Source organism: Brachypodium distachyon, chromosome 4 (assembly GCF_000005505.3).
Source record: "Brachypodium distachyon strain Bd21 chromosome 4, Brachypodium_distachyon_v3.0, whole genome shotgun sequence".
In the NCBI taxonomy this organism is placed as follows: Eukaryota; Viridiplantae; Streptophyta; class Magnoliopsida; order Poales; family Poaceae; genus Brachypodium; species Brachypodium distachyon.
The window spans coordinates 41,971,906-41,999,643 of NC_016134.3; the positions used below are offsets into that span (position 1 = coordinate 41,971,906).

The following is a 27,738-nucleotide window of genomic DNA, read 5'->3' on the forward strand; positions in this document are numbered from 1 at the left end:
CCAGAAAGTCAAAAACAAAATTAACTTCCGTTTTAGCTGAATTCAGTGAGGTTTCGATTTTTAACCGAACTCAAGCAAAAAAGCCCTTGTGCTAGTTCTGCCAGATGGTAGCCAAAAGTACGGTAGATTTGTGAATTTTATCAGAGAAGCTATAGTTCCTTGACTACAGGGACAAAAATGGCGGCATTATCATAAAATTTTACTCCGCCACACCATTCATTTCCACATGTTGCATAAATTATGCGCGTAAGCATTTTTGTTCCACGTTTTATTCGTCTCTTGATTTAACAATACAATATTGGCATATTTATATTTAGCAGCACACAAAGTCTGAAGTCTCGTCATAAAAAACCTTAAGAGGCTGTTTGCCTCACCTCTAAGGAAAGAATCACACAATCAAACTCAGTTGCTTTGCAAGCACATTTTACACGTGCTCCGTACTATTTTCTCTTATTCTAAATTCTTGACTCAAATTTGTCCAAATATGAATGTATCTGTTCTTAAAAAGCGTCTAGTTGCATGTAATATTTCGACAACAATTTAGAATGGGAGTGAGGAGCTAGCAGTAGTATCTTGTCCAGGATCTGTTTTAGCGAAATTAATGGTGAATTGCGTATAGACGAATGAAAACCCAATTCAGCTTCTGCCACTGTACTTGAATTAGAGATCCAGGCACATGGATTACAATAACCGAAGAATTAAATACGTAGTACAACCCTTATCCTAATTCCTACACTACCAATAGCAGAACCGATGCACCGCACCAGGCAAACCCAAAAGCGAATTGGCCACAGCCAGGTTAGCCGTTTTATTCAGGCTCGAAATTCCAAAACCAACAATCCATTTGACTCGATTTTTTTGTAAGTATGTGAGCACCGCTAGATAAACTCGGACGGTGCTGCGCACGTATATAAAAGCACTGTGGTTACCAGTAAGCCACAAAATCTCTCTCCTCCGCGGCCGTTTCCCTTTCCATTTTTCCTAGCCTCCTCCTTCTCCTCTCAGAATCGCGCACGATTACTTCCCTTGCCCGCTTTCCTAAACTCGCGAGATCGAGACCTAATGGCAGTGGAAGAGGCGGCGGAGAGCTGCGGCAGCCACGCCGCGGCGGCGGCATCGCGCGGAGGCGCGGGTTCGTCGTCGCCGCCGGCCGCGTCGGGGGCGCAGTCGCGGAAGCATCAGCAGCAGCAGCGCCACAAGCTGGAGGTGTACACCGAGGTGCTGAGGCGCCTCCACGACGCCGGCATCCCGGAGGAGCAGTCGCCGGGGTTCGAAGACGAGCTCTGGAGCCACTTCAACCGCCTTCCCGCCCGGTACGGGAGACCCTCTGATGCGACGGCGCCGCGCGAATGTGCTGTTGTTCGTGCGCCGTTCTCTGGACTGATTCCGATTTGGTGTTTGGGTTGCAGTTACGCGATGGATGTGAATGTGGAGAGGGCGGAGGACGTGCTCACGCATAAGCGGCTCTTGGAGCAGGCCAAGGATCCGGCGCAGCGGCCGGCTTTCGCCGTGCGGGCCGTGCAGGTGAGGTGTTCCTTGCGACGATTTCGCATATGGTAGCTTTATGGATGCGATTCTGAGTGCCACTGATGTAATTGCCGTAGATACTCGAAACCCATTCCTTCTCACTTTCTCAGTTACCAGTATACTGTATGATTTCACTGTTTGCTGGTTGTATCTGGTTGGTTTCGGTGGGCTGGGGATTCGGTTTCGGGTTCTATGCAATTGAGGTTTCCTTTTTATAATCGTCTCCAACTCATCATCATGAAAGCTTGGTCAATTAGTCATATTAGGTGGTCAGTGGTAACTGGTAACACGTCTTCTCAATCAGAAAGTACTGGAAATATTATTATTATTCAATTAGCCTCTACATTGCCCCCCGCAAAATAAATAAAAAATAAATAAATAAATTAGCCTCTACACTGGATTGGTATTCGATGAAGAATTGGCTCTTTGCCTTCTGGTATACCACTTCTGGTTCGAACAGCTTACTGATCCAACAGGCAACAGTTGGCTATAGTGCCAGCAGTTGAATTACGAAGAAGCCTTAGAGGGTATCGGACCAATACTGGGTTGAGATTTGAGAAATGCCGCTGGATATTGCCTCAGTATTTACTTGACTAATGGAAAATTGAACTGCAAAAATCTGTTAATATTATAAAAAGAGGTTACAAGGGAAGTTGTTGTTTTAGCCTTGGATGAACTGTTGGATGTAGCGCCTTGACGAAGCCTGTAATGCACTTTCATTGGTTTTGACCACTTTGCTTAGAAACTGAGAGTTTGAGCTCTCCTATGAGCTGACAGTACCGATGGCTTTTATTTGTAAATTGAGTGCCATTTTTTTTCTTAATTTCAGATCTTCGTTTTCATACAAGTGTTTTATTTAACTGCAAAAATAGCACTAATCATATGTAAAGACCTACTGTTGCTGTTCATATCCTTATTTGAGAGTCTTCATTCATTAGGTGTCTCCAATTCTTGATGGGAATCAGACTGATGCTGATTCAAAGCCATTTTTTTTCTTAATTTCAGATCTTCGTTTTCATACAAGTGTTTTATTTAACTGCAAAAATAGCACTAATCATATGTAAAGACCTACTGTTGCTGTTCATATCCTTATTTGAGAGTCTTCATTCATTAGGTGTCTCCAATTCTTGATGGGAATCAGACTGATGCTGATTCAAACACTGCAGGGGAGGAAGTTGCTTCAAGGTTGTTGAACAGGCAACAAAGGTACATGTGCATGCCCACCTCTGTTGCTGGTGAATGTTTTGGATGTCCGATTGGGAAATGACTAATTCTTTACTTTTTGCCATACATATCCACTAGTTTTTCCATTTTCCTTCATTTTTAATATGTGCATTTTATGTTCAGCATCCACCCTCCTCCTGCCTTCGGTTCATCTACAAACCTCGAGGCTCTTGCTCTTGAAGCCAGCAAGTCTCAAGGCCAAGATCATGATAGCACCTCCGATAATGTTCGATCTCTCTACAGGTAAGACTACAGTGTATATTGTATGTTTGTTCTCATACAATATATTCATGTTAAATCATTATGTAGCACGCAAGATAACATAGTACTATGGTATATGAGAAATTATAATTGCATTTTCTCCTTTTGGAAGTGCCATTTGCTGTGTTGCAGACAATAATTTTATTGTATTGATGGCCTTATTTTACAGACCCATGCATGAAATCACCTTCTCTACCATTGACAAACCAAAGCTTCTCAGTGAGGTAAACCTGTGTGCATTTGTGGTTGTTTTTATCGACATTTCCCATTCTCTACATATTTATATTTCTGGTTACCAATATATCTCATGGTCCCTGACTTGAATAAATATTGCTTATTCAAGTATGCTTTTTATCTATTTGTTTGGTGACATCATATTTTCTATTACCAGCTGACATGTCTGCTTGGCGAACTTGGACTCAATATTCAAGAAGCACATGCATTTTCAACAAATGATGGCTATTCGCTCGACGTTTTTGTTGTTGTTGGTTGGCACGCTGAGGTATTTCAGTACCTGACTTTTATCTTTGTACCTTTGCTATTTGCCTGTTGACTTGTGAATTCTGTGTTGATTTATAGTGTACATATACATGAGTATATGACCACAATCAGCGTCAGCGTGCACTTGGTGCCATTTGTAGCTGAAAAATTATGTCCACGCGCTTGAGTTCACCTCTATTTTTGTACGATTTTGATTGAAGGTGAATGCACACCAGTATTTAATTATTTACCTAGATGAATTCTTTAAAAAAATGGTGTAAATGAATTGCACAGGTGCTGAGATATTTTGCAATTAGACATTGGGAACCCAGTATTGTCTTTACTGAATGCTGTTCTTCTGCACAAATCTAACTGAATTGATATAGCTACGGTTTTTGTTTGCTGTATAGCTTTAGTAGTTCTAGCAGTCAATGTTAGTGTCAGCAAATTGTACTGCGGGACATAGTTAACCAGGAAAGTGGAGCTGCATGAGTTTGCATGTCTGAATTATAGACGTTAATGTGCAATTAAAAAGAACATATTCGCTGAGCTTTGATGAGAGCCTGATGAAGTCTAATGTGTTTGCTGAACACCATGTGTGGAAGATTGGTCCTGGCAATTATCAGAATGTTGCAAGTGCGGATCATGAATTAGGCTGACTAGTAGGGTTCTGGTGGTCTGGTGGCTGAGTGGGCATCATGCTACTATTGCAGATATCTCGTGGGCTTTAGTATTATATCAGCTGACTTGGTAAAACATAATGTAGCCAACCACATGATAAGTTACATACTAATATAGTCCAGTATTATATCAGTTGACTTGGTAAAAAATAATGTATCCAACCACATGGTAAGTGATGGCCGATTTAGAAATCAAGATAAATGAATTGCTTGCTGCTCGCAGGTTAACAAAAAAAAATCTGAAGTCTTAGAATCATGAGCCATGCCTGTAAGCTGTAACTAGTACCACAGATCATGCTAATACATATCAATCAATGAAGTGATGATGGTAGCACATAACATACCAATACTTCTACACTATTACTTGAAGCGATCACAGGATCAACAATGAGAGACAGCATGTCTGTGGTTTGCGTATTTTGTTTTGTTTCTTTTTTTATTGTTTAATAGTTTTTTATATTTATTTATTAAGGAAACAGAGGATTTAGTTGAAGAAGTAAAGAAAGAAATCAGCAAAATTGAGGAGGTAAACCACATATGTATACTTAATTGCAATTTAGTTAGTTCATTGTTGTCACATGCTTATCTTCACACCCATGTTCTGCTTTGGCTTGAATTGGACAGACACAAGCATGGTCTTCATCTCATTCATGGTCTTCTCCAGTTGACAATATGCAGATCGTGGAGAACTCAGCACCTGATCATGTTGAAATACCTACAGATGGTGCTAGTGAGTGGGAAATTGATGTAAAACTACTCAACTTTGGGAATAAAGTAGCATCCGGATCATATGGTGATCTGTGAGTGTTTTTTCCCGGCTATCATGAAAATCCATTTTCAACTTTGGTGCAGTTACGTGACTAGTATGTTTCTCTTCCCAGTTACCGGGGTACATACTGTAGTCAAGATGTTGCTATTAAAGTGCTCAAACCCGAGAGGGTCAATGCAGACATGCAGCGTGAATTTGCCCAGGAAGTTTATATTATGAGGTGGGTTCAATCATATCTCTGTTTTCTCCTGTAATGTACAGACCGTTTCTTCTTGTGATATTGGTATTCTGCCAAGCTAAATAAGTGTATGTTTAAGGTTTTTGAACATAAATCTGTGGTTTTTCCCTCCATGTATGTACTTCAGCTCATTTAGTCCCGCATCTTCTGTTAAATAGTGAACTGCATCCTAAAAATATTAGTTTCAATCTCTCAGATGCTTATATCATTATGTTTTCACTGCTAAATTATTTGCTACTACTATTATTTCATGTTTATGCAATTCAGCTACATGTTAAAAGCATCACCCTTATGGATCAGTGCCATCCATCAGTGCTTCTCGTGCTTTCCCATTTACTTTTAAGTTTATGGAGTGTATTTTGTATTTTAGAAAGGTTCGTCACAAGAATGTTGTGCAGTTTATTGGTGCGTGCACTAAGCCTCCAAGGCTTTGTATAGTTACAGGTATTATAAACAAAAGGCTATCCTATCTTGGTTCCATTTTCTTATTGCGATAGTAATGGTGATAACGACTGAACCTGATTATTCTTCACTCTTCCAGAATATATGTCCGGTGGAAGTGTGTATGATTACCTCCATAAACATAAAGGTGTCTTCAAGCTCCCTGCCTTGGTTGGAGTTGCAATTGATGTGTCAAAAGGCATGAGCTACTTACACCAGAATAATATCATTCACCGAGATCTGAAAACCGCCAATCTTCTTATGGATGAAAATGGGGTAAGTAATGTATGCCTGTATGGAAGCTATTCTGAGAACATAGTTCCTTCTTTACTTCCAATTATTCATGTTGCATGCTTTCTTTTATCATGGAACAATTTGGTTTGAAGAAAGACCATGACAGCGATGCAATGCATTTTACTTTTGTCTAGATGCTGGTTCTGCATAGCCAAATCTTTGCTGTCATTGATAAGTGATTGGTTACTGCGGATCTTGATTCTTCTCTTTCTTTGTTGGGATTCCCTTGTGATGAACTGCAGAATGCATGGTTTACTAAGTAGAATTGGATAAACTTGCCTAACTGATTGTTTCGTTCTGCAGATGGTTAAGGTCGCGGATTTTGGGGTTGCACGCGTTAAGGTTCAATCTGGAGTAATGACTGCAGAAACTGGGACTTACCGTTGGATGGCCCCAGAGGTGGATTTCTCTACTACTAACTGTGCTACCATTATCAATGACTTAGTTGTTTTAGTATTCCTGTTCAAGTCTAAGCTGCAAAGAGTGAGGCTGAGAACCCAAATACGTAAACTTTGAGTTCATTTTTTGAGATCGACAGGGAAACACCCTGGAACGAACTTTTTATTAAAAAGGAAGAAATCGTAAGGTTCAGAGGTTGCGAACTTGCGATACACAGTGTGTTAGTGCACCAGCAACCTAGCAATGTTTAGTTACATGCCTGTGAATAAGGCACCAGTGCACCACCATGTCCCCCCAAAAATAGCAACTCGTGATACCAAAATAAAACTCCTATCAGCCTGCACAATGGTGCTAGACATATTTTTTTTCAGATTCATCGATCAGCTGGTAATGCAATGGCGGTGTAGAAAGCAGTCACAAATTTTCCTCACATTTGTTCTACATGTCCAAGCTCTGAAGCTTCCTTTTCTTCCGTTCTATGCGACTTTGGGAAGCTCCCTTGACCTGGCCTCCAGTGCGCCAATGCACTGCTGTTTATTCAGTTTCATATTTTTGCACAGCATCACTCATGCCTTGAGAAGCTGCCTTAAGTGCCACCAAAACATGTATAATCTGTCCATGATATTTTGCCAAATGCAGCAGAAAAAACCATATTTACAACATCACTTTGTATTATTATATTAATCCACCATTTGGCCACCTACCACAATATCCATGGATATAGAGAGCTCACAGCGAATATTCTGAATCACCTCACGGTTAAAAAGGAAACGGCGCAATGCTCTGAGTTCATTTCCATGGTCTGTGCTTGACATGTGGGCAAAATTGGTGTTGGTCCATATGTTTGATAGAAGATGGATGACCATTTTGTTGTTTATAAATTTTGAAACTAAAGTGGAAGTTTCAATATTAAATGTGTATTTAATCTTCAGTCATCAAATAATTACCAATCGATAGGGATGGTGTGCAGACTAAGGTCATTGGAGAATCAAATATTTCGACTTGCATGCTCTGATAGCTTCATCTTACCTTTGCGACATAGTGACTTGATTTATCTTTCTCTATGTCTTAATAGTGCTGTAAAATTGTATGTTCAAAGAGGTTTGAAACCTTGCAGTGGCGATAAACTTAAGAAACAGAGAGCTTCTTTGTAAACCTGCAATTGGTATATCATCTTACAAAATTTTATCTGTTGTAGGTCATTGAACACAAGCCCTATGACCACAAGGCTGATGTTTTTAGTTTTGGAATTTTGATGTGGGAACTACTCACGGGGAAGGTACTTTCACCACTCTTCTGCCACTCTATTAATTCATTGTGTTAATTTTGTTCTTTTGAAATGAGTTGATAGTTGGTTTATCCCTCTATCCCTTGCAGATTCCTTATGAGTACCTGACACCATTACAAGCAGCTGTAGGTGTGGTTCAGAAGGTAAAACTTTGTTGTTAATTTCTCCCATTCGTAGTCTTATTTGTTCTTGTTATGTTTAGAAGTGGAAATTTTACGCAACTTATCTTGTTAACCACACAATATCATGATTATGATTCTTGTATTTGTTTTGTACTACCCCACACAGATACCATAACTTGTCAGTTTCTTATGTTTCATGAGGTCATGCAGATTTGTAAAATACAAAGTAACAGACATATTTTTTGGAAAGTTTGCTGATGCAGTAAATCTTACTTGATATGGCAAGCTTCCTCCTGATTTTTCAGGGATTGCGGCCTACAGTACCTAAAAATGCTCATGCAAAGCTTGGTGAGCTTCTTCAGAAGTGTTGGCAGCAGGACCCCACTCAAAGGCCAGATTTCTCTGAAATATTAGAAACTCTTCAGAGAATCGCAGAGGAGGTATATGACCGAGACTTAATACTGACTTCAATGCATGAAGGTTAATGTTCTTATGAACCGATTGTGCAGGTTGGAGATGAGCACGAGGGAAAGCACAAGGATAAAACCCTCGGGGGATTCTTTTCGGCTTTGAGGGGTAGAGGACACTAAAGTGGAGCGAATGTACATGGTTGAGATCCATTTGGAAGGGTTGAGCCTCTGCGCAAAGATCAATGCATGTTCCTGAGCATACCGAGTGCCAGTACATTGAGATATGTCTGCTGCAATGAACCGAAATGGCAATTTTCTGCTGTGGTTTGTTACATCAGCCGCCACCAATAGATTTTCTGTTTATTACTTCCGGGTTTCATTACATGGTGTAACATAGAAAGTGAGTGCTTGTGAATTGTACATTATTTAATCTGATTCTTCTAACAGGTTGTAGTCCGCAGATGAAATAATAAGCCAAGTCTAGGGCATGTTGTTATTCTTTTCAGTGCCCATCATTTTGTTGTGATTATCTTTCTACATGCTGCTCACAACTTGAGTGCCCTGCTCTCCTGGTTGAGTTTTCACAGTTCTGGTCGTGCTTTGAGAACGATATCTCAGCAATGCACAGCAGTATAATTTGAGGCTGGTTGCCCTCTTTTGCGGTGACTAGGCACATGCATGCCCAACTCTGCTCTGAACAAAGTGAGTTGAGGTTGGCAGCTCTCTTGTGCCAATAATTTTTTTTTGTTCATGCGTTGTGGCCAGAATTAGAATAAAGGATTCCTGGTGCATCAACATCTGTTGACAATGACGTTCGAGTCTTTGGTGATATTGTCCCGGAACCAGTAGCCAGTAGGGGTTGCCCTTCTGATGCTAAACTTGCATTATTAGCATTACTTTTCTGCTTCGCTTTGATGAAAGGACCAAGGAATGAATAAAGGGATGGTGCAGCTGAGAGCACTTAGCTTTTACTCTTTGCCTTCAGAGTCACTGTTTTTCATCTAGTACCCCAGAAATGAACTGTGCTTGTTTTACACCAGTCTTGTTTGGATAGGAGGAGGTTAAGCCCTATCCATTAAGATCGATAGGGATATTAGTGTGATTACCATGCCAAATTGAATGGGTAGTGTCTAATCCCTTCATATTGAACCAAAACCGGCATGGGATGTTCTGGGCTATATGCATAAACATTAATTTGTAATACATGCCATTTTTTGAACTTTTTATTGACTAGTTATGTAGGGCCATTGTGATTTTTGTGGTATATGTTATATGAGGGTATGTAACTTCTCAACTCTCAAGGCTAGGACTCAGTTGATGTGACGGTATCAAGATGATATGGTTATGGTAAATTGGTTATATGACCTCAAAACTGTACATTTGCATCCTTTTACAACCAAACTTGGTGGCATGATGTTCTGTGTACCAGTGCCCGACTGCATTTGACTGCACAAATTCCATGTCTGAGGTGCTGTGCTTAATAACTAATAAGATCCAAAAAAACAGGATCACTTTCCTTTTCTACTTTCCCACTTTAAGCATCTTCTCTTTGCTTGATCAGAGAGCCTTGGAACCTACCATATGGGACAATGAGGGAGTTAATACATCTACTTCACATCATTTCAGCATTGGTAACCTAGGCTCTAGCCATCATGGCAGGGCTTAGTACTGGAGCACCGATTGTGAGGGTGTATCATGAGAAATCTATGATCTTACCTGATGTGTCAAGGGTGCTTGCATGCCTGTATGAGAAGGATATAAAGTTTGAGACTCACACAGCTTCCTCTTACAAGAGCCTACTTAGACTTCAGGTACGTGATGTCTCTAATTCTTAACTGTGAACGGAATCAACTGTTCAAGAGCTCATTCAGTTTAATATCATCATTAAATTTTCTTCATGCGCACTCTATAGGCATCGAATCATGCTCCAGTTCCATTCTACGATGGACATACATTCCTTGAAGGTAATGTTTCAGATTTGTGAATCAATTGCCATTCCATTATTGACCTACTCCCTCCGATTCTAAATTGTTGTCGAAATATTACATGTATCTAGACGCATTTTAAGAATAGATACATCCACATTTGGGCAAATTTGAGTCAAGAATTTAGGATCGGAGGGAGTACATATCTGGAAGCCCATCCTTATCTTTTCTAGAGTTGTTATTTATTGGGCTGTAACTAGGAAACTTCATCAGAAACATGTGCAATCTGGATAGTCTGGCAGAAATTTGTATAAATTGCAAGCTACTAGTATCTGTTATGAAACTTTATTTCTTGTGCCTTTCGGAATGCAAAAAAGGAAGTTTCAGTCAGTCACCATAACGTAGGGTAGTTAATCCATATAGTAGTAGTAATTCCTGTTTAATATGTGTGAACGCCAAACAGTTAATTCCGAAGCAGAAAAATGGATTTTACAGACTTGCACTGTGCATTGAAACAAGTACAACAAGATTCACTTTGCCATAAAAGCAGACTTAAAAAATGCAGCTTCGTAAAAAGATCAGACATCGAAATTCCCATGTTTACTGGGGACGATCTATCAATTAAACATTAACTATAAAACCTAACATTTATTTCTTTGCATATAATTTATTCTTAGAAGTTAGATGACATGATTATGGATTTTCCTGACTTACTAATATCCACATTGATGAAGGAAGGTAAAATCATTGGTTGCCATATAATTGTAAGCCAAAACCATCCCACAAGTCACTAATAAATCTGTAGGACGAATATTGTGAGTGCTATGGATACAGTTCATTAGATAACGGAATTGATTATTATTATTGAACTATGTAAGCTCTGCCGTATATTTGCTTAGTCCACATTAAACATGAGACACTAGATCATTTTATTGTGCTGATTGGCATAGCCTTGTAGTGGAATATTAAACCTGTCACACTTTGACATCTCAAACGTCGATCATGATTTGACCCTTAGGAGCCTGACAGTTCTTGAGAGAAACAAACTTTCTTCTAATAGAGGGAAATGCGATTCATGATGAGCTGCTCCTGATATTTTCATCTCATATTAGGTGACACGTGAAGTAGAATTTATCTCTATCTTGCCAGTGTCAGAAAACAGATCCAGAACATTTATCAGCAATATTCAAATAGAACTTCAAATTTCAACTGCTCATGGCATTCAAGCTTTATCCTACTTTTTTCTTATTCCACTTTCGTTGTACTTCTGTTTGTTGTTGAAAACAAACCTTCATTAAAAATGAAGTGATTTATGCCTACTCACAATTTCTCTTTGTTTCTATTCCAGAATCAAGAGAAATCTGCCGCTATATAGCAGAAACTTATGAACATCATGGATATCCGTTCCTCCTTGGGAAGGATTCCCTTGAGAGGGCATCCATCGAGCAATGGCTCCACCATGAAGAACATGCTTTCAACCCTCCGAGCCGGTCCTTGTTCTGCCACTTGGCCTTTCCCCTTGATGAAGAAGATGATGGTATAAACTTGCAGAAGAGAAAACTAGAAGAAGTTCTGGAAGTTTATGAGCAAAGGCTCGGTGATAGTGAATTCCTTGCTGGCAACAAGTTCACTCTTGCTGACCTAGTACACCTGCCAAACTCCTACCACATCACAGAATCTGAAGAGTTTGTGTACCTATATGACTCAAGGAAGAATGTGCAGAGGTGGTGGAATGCAATTTCTACCCGGGATTCTTGGCAGAATGTGCTTAAGGATATAAAGAAGGTGGTGCAGCAGCACAGACAGGAGGAACTTGAGAAGCAACAGTGGCTGAGAGAGCATCCTACAACCACCAGACTCCGCAGTCGTCTAGACTCTAGGAAGCATACTAGCACAAAATCTCAGACAATATTGGTTCCTCCTGTTGGTATCATCTCAACATATCCCATGGCTCCTCGAGCAGAGAAGCCTCGTCCTACCAAAATTTCCACTGGTGAGGCACAAGTATCCTCAAGCCTAAGTACTCCTTCCTCTCGTAAATCTTCAGCTGCCCGAAGCAAACACCCTAGCATTTTCACTACACATCAAGAAACTCCACCAGCCTCAGTCCAAGGTACTTTTGGTGTTCCTGAAAAACCTCCAATGCCTGTCCAAAGAAGAAGCAACTTCTTTATGCCAGCTACCTCTCCCACCACTTCTGATAAGAAGCCCTCAAGAAATGATGCTGATATATCCAGCACTACAGATGTCTCACTTCCATCTAAAGCCACTGAAATAGACCTCCCAATAGACCTCCCTACTAAATCCAAGCCAAGTTCATTCAAGGAGGCACCTAATAACCTTCATGTGTTTGATTTCTACAAGGCAAGCAGCCATACTGATGAAACAGAACCCTACATTAAACCAACTCCACAAAGAACTTCAGAAATGTTGGACAAAATCTCTGAAACTGGTGGGCCCAGATATTCCACTAATCATGCAAAAACCAGTCCAAGATCAGCCAAAGAAGATCCTGAGCAACTCAGTGCATCAAGTTTCTATAAGACTGACAGCACAACCAGCAATGCTGAGTCCCAGGATAAGGGATCAGTTTCATACACTGAGCGTACTCTGCAAAAATCTTCTGAAATTATTTATGGCAGATCTGCTGACCAGGGAGCTTCATATACTTCTGGGAAGCCCCATTCAGCTGAAGCTCATCAGAAACTGCTGGCTGAGCAGTGGCATGCTGCTACAGCTGGTTTGAGTAATCTAAAGAGAGAAACTGACCATTTAATACCTACCCAACAAGTTAAACCTAGCACTGATGTGCAACAGAACTCATCACCCAATTCAGAACAACCAAACACTCGTCCTCTTGCTCAAGAACCAGTGATTATGGATGGTCAACTGGTTGAAGAACGACCGGAAATGACAACTCCAGCACGATACACTGGTCCGAGAAGAGATGTTTCTTCTGTGCTTTGGCAACAAGCTGCTGATGTTCGACGAATTGCTGAGGAGGACGATGCATCATCAGATCCTAGAGGTGCTGAACGTCCTCCTTATACACGCAAGCACACTGAGGAAGCAAATATTGTCTCTGCTGATCGGAGAAAATATGCTTCAGTGCCAAAGCGTGTAACAGATGAAGCTCCTCAAGGTATACCATTCCAAACAGCATATGATGAGCGTCACGAGACCACCCAGGAAGCAAGAGAAACTGCTTCTGCACAAAGGGAAAGAAGGGCTAAAGATGCACATGATAGCTCTGAAGGAATAGGGACGTACCACTCTGCATCCTCTGGATCACAACCGTCAGATGCTCCAGGGGATGATCGTCCTCCACCGAAGCAGGCAGCATTTGAAGGCCCTCGCCGTGCAACGGCACCACAGTCAGGTCCTCAAGAGCTCATCATACAAGCTAGGGAAACTCCTGCATTAAGGCCAACAGTACCTCATGATGCCCAAGGCAGCACTGAAGAAGAGACAGTGGATGCTTCATCATCCAAATCACAGCTACTGGATTCCCATCGGGCTGATGCTCGTCCACCAATGCAATTTTCGGATGAAGCAATTGCACCATTGCAAACAGGATACACAGATGCTCCATATAACAGGAAGCGGGATAGAGAAACAGCTGCTCCCAAGCAGATGATGGCTGAAGATGACGCTCCTCAACAAAAACTACCACCAGCTGAAGATCCTCAAACTACTACACCATTCAAGAAACGATATTCTGCTGCTGAAGGTACTACAAGACAATCTAAACTTGCTGCTTCTAGGACAAGGAAAATGGCAGCTCAAGAAGTTCAAGACAACTTTGAAGAAAGTAAGGCTGGTGATTTCTGGTCTCCCAGAGAACGACCTTCAGATAATTGGCGAGCTCGTAGCCCACTCCCAAGTCATGAAGTAAATGATGCCCGCAGCATGATAGCACCATCCCAAAAGAGATATCCTGACACCAGAGGCAACACAAAGGAAGTGGAAGACATTTCTTCTATGCCACGACAAATGGCAGGTGAAGATGCTAAAGAAACAAAAAATTCTGAGTCTGCGTCATCCCGAGCTGAACCTTTGGATTATCAGAGAACTGAAGCTCCTTCACGAAAGCAAGAAGCAATTGAAGATCCACGTGGTGCAACTTCACCATTTGAAATAAGATATGCTGCTGTTCAAGACACCACCAAACATCCCAGAGACACTGTTTTTAAGCCAAGTAAAATGGTGGTTCAAGATGCTCACGGTACCTCTGAAGAAGCAGAGGCTCGTAAGTCTGCATCATTTAGAGAACAACCTCCAGATGCCTGGCAATCTGCAATTACTCCATCAAAGCAACCAGCAGATGAAGACACTCTCAGTCTAAGTCGACCATCCCCAACAAGATATCCAAGAGCTGAAGAAACTAGGAAGCAACCTAGAGCCGCTGCTTCTATACCAACACATATAGCAGCTCAAGATGCTAGGGATGTCTTGAGAAAATCAAATGTTGCTGATTTCACATCATCTGAAGAGCAACCTTCAGACGCTCAAGCTGCTATTTCCTTCCCGAAGCAAGAGGTATCTGATGCTCGTGGCACAACTGTACCAGTCCAGAAGAGATACTCTGATACCAAAGGCACCACCAAGAAAGCAAAAGTTACCTTTGAAGAAGCAAAAACTCATGATTCTGCATCATCGCAAGTGCAACCTTTGGATTCTCAGAGAGCTGATGCAACTGAAGATCCTCTTCGTGCAACTTCACCACTGAAAAAGAGACACTATGTTGAAGGCACCACCAAACAATCAAGGGAGAATGCTTTTAAGCCAAGGAAAAATGTGGATCAAGATGCTCAAGGAACTGATGGAGAACCAAAGGCCGGTGATTCTGCTTTTACTAGAAAGCAACCTTCTGATACTTGGCAAGCTTCAAATACTCCAACAGGGCAAGTACCAACTCAAGATGATCCCAGATTGACTCTGCCATCTGAAGTAATAAGTGATGAACATAACATCAAGCACCCTAGAAGAACTGGTTCAACACGTAGACGGATATCACCTCAAGATGCTGCTGACACATTTCAAGATTCAAAGCCTGCTGATTCAATGTCATCTAGGGAGCAACCTTTGAGTGCTTGGCAACCAGCTGTTACTCCACCAACACAAGAGATCAAAGATTCTCATAGCACAACTTCAGCATTCCGGAAGACCTCTCCTTATGTCGAAGATAGAACTAGGCCAGCAAAACCTACATACACTCCACGAACTGCTCTTCCTGTGTCAAAGCAAGCAAAAGCTGAAGAAGATGCTCAGGATAAAGGCATAGAAAATAGAGAAACTATCTCTGCACCAAATACAGTGGTGTACAGAGATGCTCAAGACACATATGGAGAAAGAAAAACTACTGGTTTTACATCAAGAGATTCTCAAGGCCCTATCAAGGTGGAGAGACCACCTTCTGTTTATCAGGAGGACCCTCTGGTTGCACAAGATGGCCGTGAGCAAGCTCAAACCCTCCCAGCTATGAGAGCAGATGGCTCTACACAAAAGCGTCGACAAGCTCCTGTTGTTCCATCCACTTCCGAAGACAAACCAACTCCCCAAGCACCACCCAGAGCAAAAGTTCATGATGGCCACAGCACTGAAGAACCGTTTAAAAGTGACAGTGTTCATGATCATAAAGAGGCACCACTCCTATTTGGCCAAGGACCAACTTCCCAAGTCCAAGATGCCACTGAACTATTACAAGAAGCTCCTGATGGAGATATGTCTAGCAAATCCTCCACCATTGATCAGTGGCGGCGCACATCTGTGCCATTACAAGATGTAACTTCTAATTCTGATGATGAGGTGCTGGGTGTGTCTACCATTGATCAAGAGCCAACACCGATGAGTCAACAACCAATTCCCAGTGCTAGGGGTGCCAATGAGATGATCAAAAGGCCAGTTGAGCAAATAATGGTACCACCTGCACCAGCAAGAGCACAAACAACCGATGTTCAAAAGCGTCGACAAGATCCTGTTGTTACATCCAGTTCTGAAGAGAAACCAACTCCCCAAGCACTATCCGGAGCAAAAGTTCATGATGGCCACAGAACTGAAGAACCGTTTAAAAGAGACAGTGTTCATGATCATAAAGAGGAACCACTCCTATTTGGCCAAGAACCAACTTCCCAAGTCCAACATGCCACTGAACTGTTACAAGAAACTCCCGATGGAGATATGTCTAGCAAATCATCCACAATTGATCAGTGGCGGCGCACATCTGTGCCATTACAAGATGTAACTTCTAATTCTGGTGATGATGTGCTGGGTGTGTCTACCGTTGATCAAAAGCCAACACCAAAGATTCAAGAACCTGCACCAGCAAGAGCACAAAAAACCGATGTTCGACGTGCTCCACCATCATTCCCAGGAGCTGACAGGGCCGAGGGAGCTGGGCAAGTACAAATGCAAGCTGTGGATGGTCGTGCCACTTCAGTGCCTACCAGGAAAGCAACTCGTGAAATTGGTGATCAAGAGTTTGTTGACACATCTGATGGCCAGAGATCAAAGGCCCCAGAAGCCAAGTATGATTCAGCAATCCATGAATATGTTCCTGATGCCAGTTTGTCAACTCATGGTGCTACTGTTGGTGACAAGACAACATTCAATGCTAGTGAAGCACAAGGTTCAGAAACTCGGCCTGGTTCAACAGAAACCCCAGTAAATGATCGACCTACCAGTGATGATGAGCTTGTCGGAAGATTTTTACGTGATCAAGGGTCACAACCACCTGAATCAACTCAGACACAAAAACCGGTTGAGGCTCCACGTGATTCTGTATCAATACAAGATGTACCTAACAACGCCTTGGACACAACCAAAATTTCCAAGCCAACCTTAACTGAAAGCATGACACTAACAACAACGTTGGAGGCCCAACTTGCTGAACAGAAATTTGCTCCATCAGGTAACTAATTACATTCAAGTCTTAAGTATTGAATAAAATACAAACCTTCTGAGTTCTGACCAACCTAGGGAAGATTAGGAACATAAGAAGATCCTCAAATCTAATGGTTTGCTTCATGCATTTCAGATAAAAAATCAGCTCGTGCTGCAGAACCCTTGTCCTTTGTTGAATCAAGAAACGGAGATATTACTGTTTCTGCAGCGGACCAAAACAAGACACCACAGACAATTTTCCGTCACCAAGTGAGACCACCTACACCAATCACAAGAGAAGTTCCATCTTCAGATACCCAACATAATGCAAGAAAAATTCAGCAAGTCACTCTTGATAATCTTCCCACCGATGATTCACCAATGCCATTTGTTCCAAGTCATGAACAAGTTTCCCATGCACAACAAACAATACCAAGCAAAAAACACACTACACCTGCACCAGGTGCAAGAGACTCTCCAGCCTTAGATTCCCAACCTACTTCAGCAAAAGTGCAAGAAGTCATTCCTGATAATTATGACACTGATGGATTAACAGGGCCATTTGCCTCAACTGAAAAGCAAGGACCATGGCCTGATGCTCATGATGTTCTAGATGATGGGGATAAAATTAAATCTCCATTTCAGCAATCACCAGTTTTAGAATATAAGTCTGATGCAACACCAACTGATAGTTATGTTCATCCCACCAGTGGTGATGTGCCAAGAATTTTGCTTGATCAGGGTGCAGAATCACCTACAACAACTGAATCAACAAATCCTAAGGATCAACCCATCCCTGCATCGACCCATCATATACCTGCTAATGCCTTGTTCAACTTGAAGAAACCCGGGCCACTTTCACCTGAGCAAGAAGCAATTTCATCTACACCAGACCAAGCATCACACTTGGAAGCTGAATCTGATTCTGCAATGAGTGAGGTACTTCCTGCTGCAAAGAAATTTGCCCCATCAGGTAAGCAGATTCTCTTTCATGTTGAAGAATAGTACAGCTTCTAGCATACTTAGAGCTACCTATCCTGCTACCACTGACATTTCTTCTTGTATCATAGATCAAGATTCAGTTCATGCTGCTCAACAACCTTCCCCAGCTGAGGCTAGGAAAGAACAGACTGTTGCTGCAGTTGAACAGACACTGCCAGCAATCGTTGGTCAAAAACACACGCAAGACATGAGAAAGGCTCCAACCTCAGATTCTCGAAATGGTAGACCTGATGAAGTAACCTTTGCTGAACAGAGATTCACGCCAAAAGGTAGTTTCTCTTAGTTAGTTATCTTATTGTGTCTTGCATACCATCTTCAGGCCGACAGATAACTACACACAAAGAACTTCCTGAAAATACCAAAATTACCTTTGAATGTAAATTCCGCTACTACTTATGCCGCAACTTGCGTTTCAGATCAAGATACACAATCGACTTCCTCTGCTGAGCCACATAATGAGGATAGTAAAGATCCAGCTAGGTCTACGAAACCACTTTTCCCTGCTGCACCTGATCAAACCAAGGACTCACAAACAACTATTAGTCAACAAGACATAGCGCCTTCACCAGGAACATCAAAATCTACATCCTCAGGTACCCAGCATGCTTCAGGGAAATTCGAGAAAGTTGCTCCTGAGGATCACATTGTCGAGTCAATTCGAAACCAAGGAGAAGCGTCACGTGTCAAGCCGGCTTTAGAACCATCTAAAGCCCCATCTCGTGATGCAAGCAGTATGATCTATGAAGATAGAATGAGAGCTCCATCTAGCCAAGCACAAAGTTCAGATCCGAATACCAATTCCACACAAAACATTGAGCCATCAGCAAGATTGTTACCCAATCAAGTAGCACAACCACATACAGAAAGTGAAGCAACACCACCTTTCATGGGCATATATGACTCCAAATCCACCCAAGATGTAATTGAGGACAACTTAGGCAATGTCAAGTCACTGGAACCATCCTCTATGGATCAAGAAGCCACGGCCTCAGCATTAACTCCTTACACTGATCTTGGTAGTGCACCAGGGGAAATAGCTCCCGCCAGACAGAGATCACTCTTGAAAGGTAATTATATTTCGTTACTGTGGAAAATAGTCCACCGTCTCACAAGTCTATAGTTGATTTGGCAAGAAAAATAAGCTTCATAAAAATTCAGCAGGTGTGACAGTGAGTTCTTTTTGGAATTTCAGATCAAGATTCAGCTCTCTCTGCACAAAAGTCTTCCTCTAGTGAGCCAATGGGAGATCATTCTACTGTTTCTGCACATAATCAACACAAGGTGTCACAAACTATCATTGGTCAACAAGATATAGCACCTACACCAACCAAAATGAAAGATCCATCATCAACTCCTGATCCGCATGGTGCCATTGTTGAGGAATCCATGGCACATACGACAAGCCCAGCACTATCCACACATGGTCAACATGGTATGGCACCTGATGATTTATTTCCTGATGAAAAGTATTTTTAACTCCCGGGTAATTTAGTTAATTGATCTTAACTTCAACGGGCCAAAATAATGTGCCTTCTATTATGCCTAGCTACAACTCGAAAACTTACAAGGCACCTGTTCTTTTTTTCTTTCAAAAATGCCTATACTAAGGTACTTTCTTGCATTTCAGATCAAGATTCAGATCATCAAGCACAGCCACGTGCCTCTGATAGATCAAGGGAACAAGAGAGACATGTTGATCAAACTATAGTGCAGCAAAGGATCTTTGGTCATCAAGTCATAGAGCCTTCACCAGGCAAACGTGAATCTTCTGCGGAAGTTCTGGAAGTCGGTCCTGGGGATCACCGACCCAGTGAATTGATTAAACCACTTATTCCAAGCCGTAAGCAAGATTCTTATATTGGATATCCTGATGCACATGGTGCTGTTGCTGATGAAAGGACACCGCCACCTCTGGTTAGCCCAGCACATGGTTTAGATGCTGGGCTTAATTCCGCACCAGCCACAGCCAGTGATGATGTTATTCCTACCAGTAGCGATGAGCCAGTCACAGGACCTGTCCATGGACATGAGAACAAGTTACCAGCTGCATTTCAAGCATCCCTAACTCCGGAGGCTCCACATGACTCCATATACCCTAAAAATGTAGCTGCTGATGCCTTAGGCGACGTTGAACCTCTGGAAGCAACCAGTGAAGTAACCCCTGCTGATCAAAACATGGTTCCATCAGGCAATTATCCGCTCTTTAATCTGGATAAACAGTGTACCTTCTAGCAAGACTAGTATTGAAATTTTTTCTTCAAAACTAAAAGTTTCACGACAATTAAGGCCATTGTTGAACTTCAACAATATTCAATTCTTCTTTCTGTTTTGCAGAACCACTTTCCGTCATTGAGTCAAGAAAAGAAGAGTCCACTGTTGCTGAAGCTAAAGAAAGTGCAGTGTCTCAACCAGTCATTGGTCAGCAAGACATTAGGCTACCTAGCATTTCAGAACCTGTCATTGATGATGATCACAACAAGGAACCAGTTTCGAGGGAAGAACAAGTTTCTCATAGTCAACGTGCTTCCGAGCCACATGAAGGATCACCTCCCGATGTGCATGGCACTTTTGTCGATAAAATGAAAACTCCACGTTCTAGTCTGGAAAAAAGTTCAGATGCAATTCCTGATGCGCTACGAACAAGTCTTGATGTTGATCCTACCAGTGGCGAACAACCAACTACAAGATTTTTACGTGATCAAGGGGCACAGCTACCTGCAACAACTAAGTCAGCACCCTACCCTGAATCGAACCAAGTTGTACCTAAGTCTTCCCAACCACCATCTGCTGATCAAGAGGTCCTGTCACCTACAGTCGTTCCATCATCAGCTCCAGACTCTCAACTTGGTGCAGCATCAGATGAAATAGCTCCCGATGAACAAAAAATATCTTTGTCAGGTAATGAATTTTTCTCCTGTGAGGAGTCTCGACAAATGTTAGTATTTCTAGCAACTATAATCGATGGGGGGTCTAATAATAAAACTAACTGCTATGTCAGTAATAAAGCTGTTTCTTGCATTTCAGCTCAAGATTTACCTCGTACTACACAACCACGTTTGTCTGTTGAGCCAACAAAAGAAAAGACCGTCATTGCTGCATCCAATCAAACCAATGAGGCACGGATAATAATTAGTCAACAAGGAAAAACACCTAGTGCGGACAAAGAAAGAACTCCATTTGATTTTCATGCCAGTGAATTAGCAAAACCACTTGATGAGAGCCAAGAGCAAGCTCCACATGATGGAAGTGCTTATGAACAGCGTAAAGGACCAACTCCTGATGTGTATGGTGTTGTTGATGAAAAGATGCCACTTCCATCTAGAAACTCAGACACTAGGCCTGATTCAGCACGAATCAGTGGTGATGCTCGTCATACAAGTGGTGGTGGGCCAGCCACAAGTTCAATACACGATTCACAGGCACAGTCTCCTGCAGGACCAATTGAGGCTTTAGGTGGTCCAAAGATCATTAATAATGTACATGATGATTTCTTGGAAAAAATCAAGTCACCAAGACCACCCTCCACTGATCAAGAACTCATGACACATATGACTAGTCCAGCACCAGCTCCGGATGCTCCACAAGGTACCACGTGAAGTAACCACTGCTAGATATAAATTTACTCCACTAGATAATCGGTCTCTTTTGTATTGACAACGGCTGCACCTTTTACTGGACCATTTTAGGCCAGGCCTAGCGCTAATTTTGCACAATATAAGTTAGTGATTTTGTCTCTTCTAACACTGATCATTTCTGCATTGCAGATCAAGATTCAGTTCATTCTACAAAGTTGTCTCCCTCTGTTGTATCAAGGAAAGATTTTGCCAATGCTGATCAAGAAAATGTATCACAAGCAGGCCTGAGAGAGCCCACAAGTTCAGATACTACACGGCCTTCAGAGAAAACACAAGAATTTAGCCCTGATGCTTATCTCACCAAGTCGGAGAACCCACTTCTTCCTATGAAAGGTAGGACACTATACTGTAGACTTGTTCAGTATAACGAATTTTGTTTTACGTCACAAAGTTGCAGATAAGAACTCTTGAGAAACCAGACTTAAAAATACACCTAGGGACAATGTAGGAACTCGCTAGTTCAGACTTCTAACGAGCAATCCCTTCTGTTTGAACCTATACCAGTTCAGGCATACACGATATACAAAGCTATTGTGCCTTTTACCTAATGGTAAGACAAAAATGTGTACTTACACAACTAACGGTTATGAATCCCCAAATTATAGGTATTGATCCAAGTCATCGACAAGATTCCAGTACACCACAAACAATTCCTGATCAAGAAGGCACGACACATGCATCAGGCACAAGGGACTCTCCGCCCTCAGATACCCAACTTGCTTCAGCAAAAGTTCAGGAAGTTGTCCCTGATAATTACGCTGATGAATTAACATTCCCATTTGTCTCAAGTGAAAAACAAGATACCTATGCTGGATCCTCTACTGAACCGCATGAAGGACCATCTCCTGATGCTCATGGTGCTGTAGCTGATAAGGACATAACTAAATCTCCATCCAGGGAAGCCACAGTATTAGAAGCTGGGCCTGGTTCAACGCCAACCGATAGTTATGTTCGTCCCACCAGTAATGATGAGCCAGGAATTATGCCTGATCAGCGTAAAGAATCACCTACAGCAGTTCAAGCAACATATGGTGAGGATCCAAGTAACTCTGCATCCAACCTTGATATACCTGGTAATGCCTTGGACAACTTTAAAAAACTTGGGCCAGTTTCAACTAAGCAAGAAGCCATTTCGTCTACACCAGGCCAAGCATCAGAGTTTAATGCTCAACCTGATTCTGCAATGAGCGAAGTAGACCCTGCTTCAAAGAAATTCGCGCTGTCCGGTAATTAGATTCTCTTTCATGTTGAAAAACAGTACATCTTGTAGCATTTCTTTTAGTCTATAGAAACAGTGTACCTTCTAACAAGCTTACTATCAAACAAGAACTTTCCTCAAAACTAACAGTTTCGTGACAATTAAGGCCATTTTTCAACTTCAACAACGTTCAGTTCTCCTTTCTGTTTTGCAGAACCACTTTCCGTCGTTGAATCTAGGAAAGAAGAGTCTAGAACTGCAGAAGCTGTTGAGAGCAAAGTGTCCCAACCAGTTGTTGCTCAGAAAGACATTAGGCATGTACCAGGCATTTCTGGACCTGTGCTTGATGATGATCGCAACAAGGAACCAGTTTCAAGGGAAGAACAAGTTTCTCATGGTCACCGTGATTCTGAGCCATGTGAAGGATCACCTCCTGATGTGCATGGCACCTTTGTCAACAAAGAGAAAACTCCACCTTCCAGTCAAGCAAAAAGTTCTGATGCAACTCCTGATTTGCTTGATCCTAGCAGTAGTGAACAGGCAACCACAAGAATTTTACATGATCAAGGGGCACAACTACCTGCAAGAATTAAGTCACCACTCTACTCTGGATCCAACCAAGTTGTACCTAAGTCTTTAGAAGCACCAGCTACTGATCAAGAAGTCCTGTCACCTACAGTGGTCCCAGCATCAACTCCAGACTCTCCATTTGGCACAGCATCAGATGAAATAGCCCCTGCTAAACAGAACTTATCTTTGTCAGGTAACGAAGTTATCTTCTGTCAGGAGTGTGGACAAACAGTTATATTTCTGGAAACCTACAATTGGTTGGGTCGTGTGTAACAAGATTACTTTTTAAACTAACCGTTCCGCTGTTCTTGCATTTCAGCTCAAGATTTAGCCCGTTCTGCGCAACCAACTTTCTCTGTCGAGGCAACAAAAGAAGAGACTATAGTTGCTGCATCTGATCAAACCAATGAGGCGCGGACAGTAGTTGGTCGACAAGGAATAATGCCTGCTGCAGACAAAGAAAAAACTCAATTTGCCCTTCATGCCAGTGGATCAGCAAAATCACTTAGTGGGAGCCAAGAACAAGTTCCCCATGCTGGAAATGCTTATGAACAACGTGAAGGACCACCTCCTGATGTGCCTGGTGCTGTTGACGAAAAGATATCACTTCCATCCAGCCAGGCACAAAACTCAGAAAATAGACCTGTATCAGCTCCAGTAAGTGCTGATGCTCATCGTACAAGGGGTGATGGGCCAGCCACAAGTTCTTCACGTGATTCACAGGAACAGCCTCCTGCTGGAACTCAAGCATTACCAGTAGAGGCTTCAGGAGGGACTGAGATCATTCAGAGTGTACCTGCTGGTTTCTTGGAAAAAATTGAGTCTCCAAGACCACTCTCCGATCATGAAGAATTCATTGCACCTATGGATAACCCAGTACCAGTTCCTGATGCCTCACAAGCTGCCACACCACGTGAGCACTGCTAAGCAGAAATTCACTCCACTAGATAATTGGTTTCTCTTTTGTGTGGATGCACCTTTGGACCATTTTACATCATGCCTAGAGCACACAATATAAATTAATAATTCTGATTCGTTCAACAAAAAAAAAATCTTGACACTGCTAACACTTTTCATGGCATTGCAGATCAAGATTCAACTCATTCTGCACATCTGTCTCCCTCTGTTGTATCAAGGGAACATGTTGCTGATGCTGATCAAACCAATGTGTCACAAGCATCCAGCAGTCTAGATGCGGTACTGTCAGCAGCAGGCTTGAGCGGGCCGACACATTCAGATACTACACGCCCTTCAGGTAAAATACAAGAATTCAGCCCTGGTGCTTTTTTCACCAAGTCAGCGAAACCACTTCTTCCTATGACTGCTATTCCCTCCGTCCAACAAAAGATGTCTCAAGTTTGTCAAAATTTAGATGTATCTAGACATGACTTAGTGTATAGATGTATTCAAATTTAGTCAAAGTTGAGACATCCTTTGTTGGACGGAGGGAGTAGAATAGTATACTGTAGACTTATTCAGTATCCAGGTTTTTGTTTTAGCTCATAAAGTTGCAGATAAACTCTTTAAAAATCAGGCTGAACAACACTAGGGATAATGCAGGAACTCACTAGTTCAGACTCTTAATGAGTGATCCATGCTCACTGAACCTATACCAGTTCAGGCATGAATGCTATTGGGCCTTCATACATAATAGGACAAAAGTCTGTATTTACAAAACTAACGGTTATGAAACCATTCGAATTATAGGTAAGGATCCAGTTCAGTCTCCAGATAAAGCTTCCTTTGATTTGACAAGAGATGAGAAAACGACTATGATTAAAGGTGATCAGGCCAGGACCATATCAAATGTCAGTCTTTCGGCCAGTCAAGCAGTTGGTCAATCTGAAAGTGGTGCTGTCAAAGGAGCCTCTGAAGATTTAGTGTCATCATCCTCCCAAAACAATCTCAAAGGAACTTCAAATGGAGAGAAGTCTATGGAGCAACAGCAAACTGACCAGTCCAGCACTAGATCATCTAAAGATGACGGCATACAAACCAGTGGAACCGCAAGACCTAACATCTTAACAGAATCTGGAGATGCACAGCCTTCACTGCTCAAGGAAAGCATGAATGCAACCGAAGAATCCAGCAAAAACCAAGAAGTTGACCGAGCTGTTTTTCAGTCAATACAGGACAGTAAAAGGCAATTAGAAGAAACTGAGGCGCAAGACACTGGAACTAATGATGCTGAAGAGACGAATTTCCATCAAAATATGAATCCAAAGAACAATGGATCATCTCAAAGGAATGCTTTGGAACAACCAGGAGAACCGCTCCCGGGGGTTCAGCTTCGGAGCAACAACACAAACAATGGTTCCAAACCAACAAAAGATGTACCAAGTAGCATCCAAGCCGATGATAAATCTGAGAGAAACTTGAGAACATCTGAAGAATCCAAGCAACAAATACAGATGGAAGACAAAACTAAAGGTGGTGAAACTAAGGCAGTAGCTTCTAAAACTGAGCAGCCTGAAGAAAGAGATCCCCCATCAAGCAATAAGAGTATCACTAGTCAATCTCAGGCAGAACCCTCAAAAAACTTGGAAGAACAGGCTTCCTCGAGTATTCAGAATCGGGATACAAACTCTAGCAAATTGGATGGCTCAACCGATGACATGAAGTCTGGCAATATGGAAGATAACTCATCCGCATGAATTATAGTGGCAAGGTTCGCCAACCCACACATGATGCCGGAGTGTACTACTGAACAAAAATCAAGTAAGAACTCAATTAATTTGTGTTTTCTTGCCGTCCTTGCATGATACACTATCCTACTCTGTCTGATATTTTTGCTTGCTTATTTGTATCTGGAATTTGTCTGATTTTTGCAACAATGAAACTGCAACATACTGTTCATTTTAGCCAACACTAGCTAAATGTCTGTGCTCTGCTACGAAATTAAGAATTTGTATTATGCATGAGTTGTTTAAATATGTGTCACTCATATTTTAAAAAAAATCTGATAAAAGGAATTTTGTCAAATACTATTTGTTAAAACAACAATTATCTTGAAAGTCATGAAAACCAATCAAGTATAGTCAAAAGATCGTGATATGTATAAAAGAAGTGGCAATTAGATAATTTCGTAGTCATTAAGGAGTAGTCTTGTTGGAGTGAACTTACGACCACCAACCCAGATCTTTACAAGTGTAAAGATAAAGATAAAGATATTCCGTTGTGAATGTTCCAATACTGTATTCAAAACGGATTTTGCAGTTGCTAGTGTTTAAGTAGCTGTTGATGGGAGCCATGGCGCTTGATCAAACCTAAATCTCATTGGTTTCCCCATGCAGAGAGGAGAAGAAAGACGCACCAAAGGCAGCAGGTATCTCGATGATGATGATGATGATGATGATGATGATGGGGAGCGACCTGAAGATCAAAACCCAGACTATGAAGCCATGGATTTTGTGACGATTTTTCTATTTTTCTCGCAGATTGGTTTCATTTTCGAAGAAGAAATCTCTTGTTTATATGTTGTGTTTTCTCTTGCACTATATATGCGTGTACAAGTGTGCAACATTAAGACGATATTCATTCGCTAAAAAAACATTAAGACGATATTCATGTAAATTGTGGTAACCGCTGCTCCAGATTTCTGTAAAATTGTTTGCACGTTTTAACCTGCTTTGAGTTTGTGGATTTTCTAAATATTTTTTTCCTGCCTTGGCAAGGGAATTCCCTTGACAAGGAGTACTAATATGCGAAAGTCTGCAGTCGCCTCACCGTTACCGCCTCCGCCGCTAGCGGGATTGGTAGCAGTTGTGTCTGATGAGTGTTTGATTCCAAGTCCATTACGTGGTACCGTGGGAAGCTGTCAAAGAAGCTTGTGCTGGCCTTCCCTGGGGATCGCTTGGACCGTATCGGATCGATCATGGAGTCCGATAATCCTGCCCATCGGATGTTCTGGCACCACCCGCCCGCTCACCCCACCGACGACGACGAAGACTCCTCTCCGCCGGAGTCGATCCTTCTGGACGCCACGGCCTACCTCGACGGCCGCACCAACGCCTCCACCGCCCGGTGCGTCACCCGCAGCGGCCACGCCATCGCTCTCACCTTCTGGATCGCTAGCCCGCCGCGCGTCTCCTACTTCACCGTCCACCACCCAGCCCCACCGTGTTGGCCGAGCTGCCCCGCGTCCTCCGCGCCGACGGCGACCTCGCCCTCCTCCGCGTCGCCCTCGACGGCTTCCCGCGCCTGATCGAGTACCTCGTCTACCGCGCCGGTAAGTCCCCGTCGCTCCAGCTTCTGCCCCCCCCCCCCCCCCCCCAACCCCACCGTCCGCCGCCGCTTGTTCTTGTTCAACGACCTCGGCCAAGTCGGCCTCCTGCGCCGCCGCGGCGGGCTCTTCGCGGTCGCCGCGCTCTCCGATGCTGTCCCTTACCTCCGT

The 27,738-nt window shown here is 42.4% G+C and overlaps 2 protein-coding genes across 3 annotated transcripts; both read left to right on the forward strand.

The window, feature by feature from the left end:
• The first annotated feature begins 932 nt into the window (after positions 1–932).
• LOC100843406 (serine/threonine-protein kinase STY46) lies at positions 933–8,648 on the forward strand. Its single transcript, XM_003578513.4, has 16 exons — positions 933–1,313; positions 1,410–1,524; positions 2,642–2,733; positions 2,875–2,994; positions 3,182–3,236; positions 3,404–3,514; positions 4,645–4,698; positions 4,797–4,972; positions 5,054–5,161; positions 5,550–5,623; positions 5,721–5,896; positions 6,218–6,313; positions 7,512–7,592; positions 7,691–7,744; positions 8,029–8,163; positions 8,233–8,648. The coding sequence occupies exons 1-16, from the start codon at positions 1,063–1,065 to the stop codon at positions 8,311–8,313; spliced, it is 1,779 nt and encodes a 592-aa protein (XP_003578561.1). The 5' UTR covers positions 933–1,062; the 3' UTR covers positions 8,314–8,648.
• A 139-nt stretch (positions 8,649–8,787) lies between these two features.
• LOC100846137 (microtubule-associated protein futsch) lies at positions 8,788–26,975 on the forward strand. 2 transcript variants are annotated; one of them, XM_014902887.2, is made up of 18 exons: positions 8,788–9,944; positions 10,046–10,097; positions 11,407–16,968; positions 17,095–17,913; positions 18,011–18,211; positions 18,359–19,009; positions 19,135–19,374; positions 19,570–20,130; positions 20,277–20,840; positions 20,967–21,527; positions 21,707–21,910; positions 22,183–22,608; positions 22,723–22,803; positions 22,990–23,538; positions 23,665–24,258; positions 24,433–24,600; positions 25,053–26,063; positions 26,639–26,975. In XM_014902887.2, exons 1-17 carry the CDS (start codon positions 9,786–9,788, stop codon positions 25,997–25,999), a joined length of 12,339 nt encoding a protein of 4,112 aa, XP_014758373.1. In that variant the 5' UTR covers positions 8,788–9,785; the 3' UTR covers positions 26,000–26,063; positions 26,639–26,975. The 2 variants fall into 2 exon arrangements, with proteins under 2 accessions (XP_014758373.1, XP_014758371.1); XM_014902885.2 differs by having other exon boundaries at positions 8,788–9,601; positions 9,695–9,944; positions 22,183–22,803.
• The last annotated feature ends 763 nt before the right edge of the window (positions 26,976–27,738 follow it).